At 48.2% G+C, this 9523-nt stretch overlaps 2 protein-coding genes across 8 annotated transcripts in view; one reads left to right on the forward strand and one right to left on the reverse strand.

The window, feature by feature from the left end:
• PMEL (premelanosome protein) overlaps positions 1–2952 on the reverse strand; it is a 12899-nt gene extending 9947 nt beyond the window's left edge. The window contains exons 1-2 of one of the 3 annotated variants that reach the window (XM_011969990.1): positions 2926–2952; positions 2191–2317 (exon numbers count right to left, since the gene is read on the reverse strand). In XM_011969990.1, coding sequence (XP_011825380.1) covers positions 2191–2317; positions 2926–2940 — 142 coding nt within the window. In that variant the 5' untranslated portion in view covers positions 2941–2952. Of the gene's footprint in view, positions 1–2190; positions 2318–2539; positions 2615–2925 lie in introns of those variants that run through there. The other 2 variants (XM_011969989.1, XM_011969991.1) reach the window with 2 other exon arrangements.
• Positions 2953–3022: 70 nt separating this feature from the next.
• Positions 3023–9058, forward strand: CDK2 (cyclin-dependent kinase 2). Of its 5 annotated transcripts, XM_011969983.1 has the most exons (8): positions 3023–3372; positions 4123–4200; positions 4311–4431; positions 5034–5204; positions 5738–5839; positions 6833–6976; positions 7279–7482; positions 7756–9058. In XM_011969983.1, exons 1-8 carry the CDS (start codon positions 3257–3259, stop codon positions 7858–7860), a joined length of 1041 nt encoding a protein of 346 aa, XP_011825373.1. In that variant the 5' UTR covers positions 3023–3256; the 3' UTR covers positions 7861–9058. The 5 variants fall into 5 exon arrangements, with proteins under 5 accessions (XP_011825373.1, XP_011825374.1, XP_011825377.1 ...); XM_011969984.1 differs by lacking the exon at positions 6833–6976; XM_011969986.1 differs by lacking the exon at positions 6833–6976 and having other exon boundaries at positions 3048–3668.
• Positions 9059–9523: the final 465 nt, after the last annotated feature.

Consider the following 9523-nt stretch of genomic DNA (forward strand, 5'->3'; position numbering starts at 1 on the left):
GCAGCACAGCGAGGAAAGTCAGATCAAGAACTTCCTAGAAATCTGTGAGACTAAGCATCTAGGGAGAAAGCGGGGCTGGGATATAATGCATATATTTCAGCACAGCAGAAACTACTTTCACCCCATTTTCCCCTTTCCTGCAGAAACCTCTCTCCCCTCCCCTCCTATCTGTATATATTTCAGCACAGCAAAAACTACCCTCACCCCATTTTTCCCTTTCCTGCAGAAACTTCCTTCCCTTTCCCCTTTTCTTTCCCCTTTCCTTTTCCTTTTCCTTTCCTTTTGATACAGGGTTTTGCTCTCTCACCCTGAGTGCAGTGGCACATTCATCACTCACTGCACCCTCAAACTCCTGGGCTGAAGCCATCTTCCTGATTAGCCTCCCAAGTAGCTAGGACCACAGGTGCTCACCACCAGGCCCAGATAATATATTTTTTTTTCTTTTTGAGACAGAGTTTCGCTCTTGTTGCCCAGGCTGGAAGGCTGGAGTGCAATGGCGCGATCTCGGTTTACTACAACCTCCGCATCCTGGGTTCAAGCGATTCTCCTGCCTCAGCCTCCTGAGTGGCTGGGATTACAGGCATGCACCACCACGCCCAGCTAATTTTGTATTTTTAGTGGAGACTGGGTTTCTCTATGTTGATCGGGCTGGTCTCAAACTCCCGACTTCAGGTAATCCACCTGCCTTGGCCTTCCAAAGTGCTAGGATTACAGGCATGAGCCACCATGCCCGGCCTAGGCCTGGCTAATTTTTTTACTTTTTGTAGAGACAGGGTCTCACTATGTTGCTCAGGCTGGTCTTGAACTCCTGGGCTCAAGCAATCCTATGGCCACAGCCTCCCGAAGTGCTAGGATTACAGGTGTGAGCCTCCTCATTTCCTTTCTTTTTTATTTTTTTGAGACAGAGTCTTGCTCTTTTGCCCAGGCTGGAATGCAGTGGTGTGATCTCAGCTCACTTCAACCTCTGCCTCCCAGGTTCAAGTGATTCTCGTGCCTCAGCCTCCTAAGTAGCTGGGATTATAGGGGCGCACCACCATGCCCACCTAATTTTTGTATTTTTAGTAGAGATGGGGTTTTGCCATATTGGCCAGGCTGGTCTGACCTCAAGTGATCCAACCACCTCAGCCTCCCAAAGTGCTAGGATTACAGGCATGAGTTACTGTGCCAGGCCTCATCCCCTTTCTTTTCTTTTTTTTTTTCGAGACAAAGACTCGCTGTGTCACCCAGGCTGGAGTATAGTAGTGTGATCTTGGCTCACTGCAACTTCCACCTTCTGGGTTCCAGTGATTCGCCTGCCACAGCCTCCCGAGTAGCTGGAACTACAGGCATGCGCCACCATGCCCAGCTAATTTTTGTACTTTTAGTAGAGACGGGGTTTCACCATATTGGCGAAGCTGGTCTCGAACTCCTGACCTCGTGATCCACCCACTTCGGCCTCCCAAAGTGCTGGGATTACAGGCGTGAGCCACCACGCCCGGCCTCATCCCCTTTCTAATGTGTGCTGTAACCCTAGTTGATTCTGCTGGGGGAGGATCTGGAATCATCTCATTGAGCATCCCACCACTAGAGCAAGAGAAGTCATAAGATACCCCATTCATTCTCCACTTCCAACTCTCCTCAGAGCAGCACGGGACATTCCAGACCCTCTCACCACCTCACCCCCTCCCCTTGCTCCTGTCACGAGGCCCAATCCCCCAGAGCCCTTTCATGTGATGCTCAGCTGAGACCCCTCTGCCTATCTCTCCCAGCCCCAGAACAAAAGGTCTGGGCTGTGTTCACCCGTACCCATCCCAAGGGGAGAGGATTGTATCTCCTTAGTCTTCTTACCCAATACTACATTCTCTGACTCCCCACTTTAAATCTCCTACCCCAAGAGACATTTCTTAAAGAGTCTCCCGCACATTTCACCCCTTTGGAGCCCCTGCTCCAGCTCACTGCCAAGGAAGCCTCAGAATCAGTGCCACAGAGACCTTCTATTCTTCTGCCCCTCCAAGCATATGAGATTATTTTCAGGCTCAATCCCAAATCTCCATGTAGGGAGGGAGCCCAGGTGCCCACATTCTCACTAAATCAAATGAGTGGGAGACGCCTGAAATATTGCCGCTATCTCCCATTAGGAGGAGAGAAACCAGAGCAGGGGGAATTCATCCCCAAGTTCACACCTGCTCATGTCCACATATCCACACATACCTTTTGTAGCCCCCACAGCCAGCAAAGCACCTATCACAGCCAAATGAAGAAGGCATCTTTTTAGCACCAGATCCATTGTGTTCTTCCCTCCAGCAACCAAAGGCACTGGGGGGACTGGGATAGGCCCCTATATAAGAAAAGGGTGCTTATTTGCATAGCCCTTCCTCTTCTCCCTCAGAGAAGGCCTGGGAGGGGCCAGAGAAGAGGAAGAAGGAAAAACTGACAAAGGGATCCTGGTCCCTAGACATTGCTTTCCCATCCTGCTACTCAATGGCAGTTTCTGGTTTCACTGGGTCACTCTCATATACTCCCGGGCAAGGGCTGACTGAAAGGCAGGCATAACACATACCAGACACAACAGTTCATCATGGGAGAGTGAATTAAACCAGGAACTTCTCAAAAAAACAGAAACAGAAGCCTGCATCCCAAAACAGAGACAGCGTCGGGGTAGGCTATGAGGCAGAGGCAATGACTCCTCTGAGGCCCAGGAATTCTTTACAACGAGATTCCTAGTTTCCTGCTTTTCAAAGGAGGCTCCTGGGCCAGGTGGAATTTAACCTTAGGTCGATACATATTTTCCCCAGGAGTAGTGAAAATAGTGAGTTAGAAATCAAGAAATCCCTACAGACTAGAGACACAGGTAGGAAACTTGGACCCAAAGTAGGTACTTGGGAAGACTGTTCAGCCGCCCCACCGAGAAAGAAATTTTTCTAGCCCCCGAAGAACCAAACTTGCCTGGGGCGGGGTCATTTGCGGGGAGGAGCGCTGCACTCGCCCCGCGGCTCTGACGTTGACCAATAGAAATGCCTGGGGGCGGAGCCAGGGAAACGCGGGAAGCAGGGGCGGGGCTTCTGGTGGCGGTCGGGAACTCGGGGGGAGGCGGCAACATTGTTTCAAGTTGGCCAAATTGACAAGAGCGAGAGGTATACTGCGTTCCATCCCGACCCGGGGGCACGATACTGGGCCCTGTTTCCCCCTCCTCGGCCCCCGAGAGCCAGGGTCCGCCTTCTGCAGGGTTCCCAGGCCCCCGCTCCAGGGCCGGGCTGACCCGACTCGCTGGCGCTTCATGGAGAACTTCCAAAAGGTGGAAAAGATCGGAGAGGGCACGTACGGAGTTGTGTACAAAGCCAGAAACAAGTTGACGGGAGAAGTGGTGGCGCTTAAGAAGATCCGCCTGGACACGTGAGTGGCCTCTGTACCCGGGACTCCTAACTGGGGACCTCCTTGACTGTCCCCCCCCCAATCCCCCACGGGCGGGTAGCCGTCCAGGGACCGGAAGACAACAGGGACGGACTTCTTTAGAAGTGGAGAGGTGGGTTGGGGGCCAGTAGAAGGTGGAGTGCATACTTATACTCCCTGGGGAGAGTATAGGATGGTGTGGAATCCATGGAAAACTTTCTTCCCAAACTGAGCCGGATCGTGCCCCCAAATGTGCGAACACAGAGACTCGGGGAGAGAAAGGAGGCCTCTGAGATGAGGTCCAAGACTCTCCATGGAGTGGAATTATATGGGAACCGGCGAGGAGCGCCTTTCTGAATGAAGAGCTCTCCTCACTGCCCCACCCTCACCTTAGAATTCTCTCCTTTTTCCAAAGAATGGCAGTTGAACCTCACTGGCCCCTCTGGAGAGACTGGGGACTACTCCTGCTTTTTTTTTTTTTTTTTTTTCCCCCCCCGTTACAGCCTCCCTGCTTCACCTGCACCAGACGGCTTTACTTACCTACCCCTGGGAAAAGACAAGATAATGACCTTAATATGTGCAAAAGCCACACCCTGACTACCCAAGAATTAGCTCTTTCCAGCACCCTTTCTTTTCTCTGACTTTCCTAGGGGGTGCTGGGTGGTGTCTCCTTGGGGGAAAGAAATGACTAGGTGGGGGGAAAAGGAATATTTGTAACCATATTCCTGTCTCTGCTTTCCCAACCTCTCCAAGTGAGACTGAGGGTGTGCCCAGTACTGCCATCCGAGAGATCTCTCTGCTTAAGGAGCTTAACCATCCTAATATTGTCAAGTGAGTATGTGTCTGAGAGGCAATCCAGCTGGAAAGGAGGATGAGTTGTCTGCACAGTGTGGGCTTTTCTCTCTCTCGCAGCTCCATTTCCTCAAACTTTACTTCTCTAGGCTGCTGGATGTCATTCACACAGAAAATAAACTCTACCTGGTTTTTGAATTTCTGCACCAAGATCTCAAGAAATTCATGGATGCCTCTGCTCTCACTGGCATTCCTCTTCCTCTCATCAAGGTAATGCTTCTCATCAGCTCCTCCCATCATGGGCATGTCTTGGGGGACTGGTGGCAGGCAATTCAGGGTGATATTTTATGATCTTGGCCTCCTTCTGAGCCCTCATCTCCTACACACACACACTCCCCTTCTTTTTGTGTCTCCTTCCCTGCTCATTATATTCATTAACCCTAGGGTTGGACTGAACAATCAAAGTTGAAACTCTAGTGAGTCAACCTAGCAACTCAGGTGGGAGGTCAGATGAAACTCAGATAAATGGGATTTGAGAGCACTTGGTAAATTCCTCCAAAAAGCCCTTCTGTTTGGTGGAAGAACCAGCTAGTAAGTCTCTATTGTCTATTTTAGGGCTGGATTCTTCACTCCCAGAGCTACTTTATTAACAAACATTTGTTCAATGCACAGCATGTAGAAAAAGGAAGCAAAATTGAGTAAGACTTGGTCCTTATCCTCTCTGGGCTGACAGTCCATTGGGAGAAATAGCTTGTAAATATGTAACTATAATCCAACATAGTAAAGGCTTTAGTAGAGTTTTGGGGTCACAGAGCAAACCCAGTCTGCTCACTGTGATGGAGAAACACAGTCCTCTCTTTCTTCTTTGTCAGAGCTATCTGTTCCAGCTGCTCCAGGGCCTAGCTTTCTGCCATTCTCATCGGGTCCTCCACCGAGACCTTAAGCCTCAGAATCTGCTTATTAACACAGAGGGGGCTATCAAGCTAGCAGACTTTGGACTAGCCAGAGCTTTTGGAGTCCCTGTTCGTACTTACACCCATGAGGTGAGTCCCTTTATGCCTTTCTTCTCTGAGCTTCCCAAGAGGTGTTAACTAGGGTATTCACAAATTTACTAAAAATATCTGGCTAACAGTTTCTTACTAGGTAGAAATAATCTCTTGACATCTTCAAGAGTCTTAGGGCATGCATGGAATTCATACTGTGTTGCTAACTGGGCTCATGCCTGTAATACCAGTACTTTGGGAGGCTGAAGTGGGAGGATCACTTGAGCCCAGGAGTTCGAGACCATCATGGGCAACATAGCGAGACCCCATCTCTACAAATCTACAAAAAGAAAAAATTTTGAAATCAAATTATGATCATTTGTCTCAAGTTTTTCCAGGAAGATCTCAAACTGGGGGTTCAGAAAATATGGTCTCCAGAACTATGGACTGGAAATCAGTGAGAGGGGAAAGAGGGAGGGAAGGAAACTGCTTGTTAAGAGGCCATGAGTTAGCAGAGTAGTGTTGGGGAACTGAGATGTGGGAATCTCCATACCCTATAAACCACTCCACCTCTCCCTATTCCTGTCCCTCAGGTGGTGACCCTGTGGTACCGAGCTCCTGAAATCCTCCTAGGCTGCAAATACTACTCCACAGCTGTGGACATCTGGAGCCTGGGCTGCATCTTTGCTGAGATGGTATGGAGGCTTGCCCAAGTTCACCCAGCCCCCTCCTCCCCACATTCAAGAACAACAGAACTGTTTCTTGGCCCAGACCTATGGCCCTTCTATCACAGGGGTCTGTCTCTAAAGTAGTACCAAGGGGAATGGTGGGAAAGGATGCAACTGTTGCCCCAATATCAACCACAATGTTAGGATATCCTCAAACAGCCTTAGTACCTAGTATACTTCTCTTATCCCTGAAATGACATAAAGCATTTCTGCAGCCATTTTAGCTGAGTCTGCATATATTTGGGAGAATGATTCCATTTAGTGCCTCTTTTATTTCAGGCCTTCATTTCAAGGCTTGTAGACCTTGTTGTGTGGTGCCAGCAATGTAGTAAAGACAATTGTGGTCACTTTATCCACACCCTTCATTTAAATTGCAGATTTAGGCAGAGTGCAGTGGCTCACACCTGTAGTCCCAGCACTGTGGGAGGCTGAGGTATAGGTGGATCACCTGAGGTCAGGAGTTCGAGACCAGCCTGGCCAAAATGGTGAAACCCCATCTGTACTAAAAATACAAAAATTAGCCAGGTGTGGTGGCACACACCTGTAATCCCAGCTACTTGGGAGGCCAAGGCAGGAGAATCGCTTGAACCCAGGAGATGGAGGTTGCAGTGAGCCGAGATCGCACCACTTCACTCCAGCCTGGGCGACAGAACAAGATTCCATCTCAAAAAAAAAAAAAAAAGATTTGGATCATGTCCCCCTTCAACCTCTGGCTTTTCAGATTGAAGGATCCTTGAGGCCTGGCTTTATGTAGAAGCTCCTATCTCCTTTAATACAACAGTGCAGTGCAGTAGGCTGAGGCTTCAAATCAGCAATATGTTTTATTGTCTTTTACCTGGGTTGTAACCAACAGCTTAAAGACCATTAGCCTGTACATATGTAATGTGCATTTATCCCCCAGTACATTACCTTACAGTTGTCCGTATTCCTCTCTCAATTCATCCAAAAATATTTGTTAAGCACCTAGTGGGTAGCCAGCACCATGCTAGGTACTGTGGGGAACACAGAAGAAATGGAAGACAGAGCCTCTGCCCGCTGTGCTCCTATCTAGAAGTGGCTGCATCACAAGGTTGGGGGATGACTGCAGTGTCTACCCCATACCCCGTGAGTGGCTTGGGATCCCTTTGCTACATGTCAGTGGCATCGCAGACATTCAGCCTCTCCCAGACCCACCCAGCCTTGGGGATCTGCAAAGCCATGGTTGGGGGAAGGAAGGAGGGGGCGAGGAGACAGATGAAGGGACTGCATTGTCTCAGGTTCTGTGTGACTGACCCCATGAAAGGCCCTGGGGAGGGAGTCATGGGGCCCTGCTGACCTTCTACTGTCTGTGGGAACTCCTTTGTATAAAGGAGAGTTTTGACTGACGTCAACGTAGGTCTTGGTATTTTCTCTTTCCCCATTTTCAGGTGACTCGCCGGGCCCTATTCCCTGGAGATTCTGAGATTGACCAGCTCTTCCGGATCTTTCGGACTCTGGGGACCCCAGATGAGGTGGTGTGGCCAGGAGTTACTTCTATGCCTGATTACAAGCCAAGTTTCCCCAAGTGGGCCCGGCAAGATTTTAGTAAAGTTGTACCTCCCCTGGATGAAGATGGACGGAGCTTGTTATCGGTGAGAGTGGGCACCTGTTTTCCCTCATTCATTTCTCCCAGGGAAGGGCTTTTCCAGGATGAAGGAAGGATGAGACCCTGAAATCTGGGCCTCAGTATTTTGTTTCCCTGGTTCCTGCTCTCCCTGTTGGCACACTGATTCAGCTATGGGAGGATGGAAGTAAAAATTCCGCCTTGGGTAGAAGGAGTTCTGGTTTCCTAATTTCTGGGAACATCTGCTGCCCATTTAGTCCACTATCACATGATTGAAGTCAACATACATCTCTCCCTCTAGCAAATGCTGCACTACGATCCTAACAAGCGGATTTCGGCCAAGGCAGCCCTGGCTCACCCTTTCTTCCAGGATGTGACCAAGCCAGTACCCCATCTTCGACTCTGATAGCCTTCTCGAAGCCCCCAGCCCTAATCTCACCCTCTGCTCCAGTGTGGGCTTGACCTGGCTTGGCCTTGGGCTATTTGGACTCAGGTGGGCCCTCTGATCTTGCCTTAAACACTCACCTTCTAGTCTTGGCCAGCCAACTCTGGGAATACAGGGGTGAAAGGGAGGAACCAGTGAAAATGAAAGGAAGTTTCAGTATTAGATGCACTTAAGTTAGCCTCCACCACCCTTTCCCCCTTCTCTTAGTTACTGCTGAAGAGGGTTGCTATAAAAAAAAAAAAAAAAGAAAAAAAAAAAAAAGCCTTCCTACATGTTAGATTTGCCGTACCAATCTCTGAATGCCCCATAATTATTATTTCCAGTGTTTGAGATGACCAGGATCCCAAGCCTCCTGCTGCCGCAATGTTTGTAAAGGCCAAATGATAGCAGGGGGCTAAGTTGGAACTTTTGAGAACCAAGTCAAACAAAACCACTGGGAGGAGTCTATTTTAAAGAATTCGGTTGAAAAAATAGATCCAATCAGTTTATACCCTAGTTAGTGTTCTGCCTCACCTAATAGGCTGGGAGACTCAAGACTCAGCCCGGGTGGGGCTGCAGAAAAATGATTGGCCCCAGTCCCCTTGTTTGTCCCTTCTACAGGCATGAGGAATTTGGGAGGCCCTGGGACAGGGATTGTGCTTCATTCCAATCTATTGCTTCACCATGGCCTTATGAGGCAGGTGAGAGATGTTTGAATTTTTCTCTTCCTTTTAGTATTCTTAGTTCTTCAGTTGCCAGGGATCCCTGATCCCATTTTCCTCTGAAATCCACCTCCTACCCCATAGGAGTTGGAAATTAGGGTTTAGGCATCATTTTGAGAGTACTGACACTTTTTCAGGGCTGTGATTGAGTGAGGGCATGGGCAAAAATATTTCTTTAAAAGAAGGATGAACAATTATATTTATATTTCAGCTTATATCCCATAGTAAGGTTGGCTTTTTTTTTTTTTTTTTTTTTTTTTTTTTTTTGGTTAGAGTGGGTGGATTTGTTGCCATGTGCACCTTCGGGTTTTGTAATGACAGTGCTTAAAAAAAAAAAAGCATTTTTTTTTGTTTATGATTTGTTTCTGTCACCCTTGTCCTTGAGTGCTCTTGCTATTAACGTTATTTGTAATTTAGTTTGTAGTTCATTAAAAAAATGTGCCTAGTTTTATAGTTCATCTCTTTCCTATTTACTGAAAGAATGGTGAGAAACAGAATATGAATATGTATATGTGATCATTGATTTCGGACCCCTTTTCCTAATCTCTCTGTGCATGGCTACCCACCCCACCCCATTTTGGCTAGTGCTGACAGTGAACAAAGTGGTTATTATCGTTCCTATTTATGGCTGGGGAAACTGAAGTCTATATACTTCCTACTTTCTCCACACACCAGCAAACTTCCTTTCCCCCAGCCAACATACCACACACACACAACACACCACATACACACCATATATGCACACACACACACCCCCATGCACATACATAGCGGCAGGAAAAGGGCTCCCGGGGAATTTGCCTCTCGACACTGCATTTCCCAGTAAGCCCGCCCTTTTTCCTTTCTGTTTCATATTACAAACAGCAAAGTTTTCCAAAGATTATTTTATTTACATTTACATACGATTCTGAAAAAGCGTCTCC

Source organism: Mandrillus leucophaeus, unplaced genomic scaffold (genome assembly GCF_000951045.1).
Source record: "Mandrillus leucophaeus isolate KB7577 unplaced genomic scaffold, Mleu.le_1.0 Scaffold922, whole genome shotgun sequence".
In the NCBI taxonomy this organism is placed as follows: Eukaryota; Metazoa; Chordata; class Mammalia; order Primates; family Cercopithecidae; genus Mandrillus; species Mandrillus leucophaeus.

Excerpts from the sequence above, each read along its gene's own strand:
- CDK2 (XM_011969983.1), top strand. The coding sequence starts at position 3,257 with ATGGAGAACTTCCAAAAGGTGGAAAAGATCGGAGAGGGCACGTACGGA. Across the intron at positions 6,977-7,278 it reads CAGTGTCTACCCCATACCCC|GTGACTCGCCGGGCCCTATT; the intron begins GTGAGTGGCTTG and ends CCCCATTTTCAG. Across the intron at positions 7,483-7,755 it reads ATGGACGGAGCTTGTTATCG|CAAATGCTGCACTACGATCC; the intron begins GTGAGAGTGGGC and ends CTCTCCCTCTAG.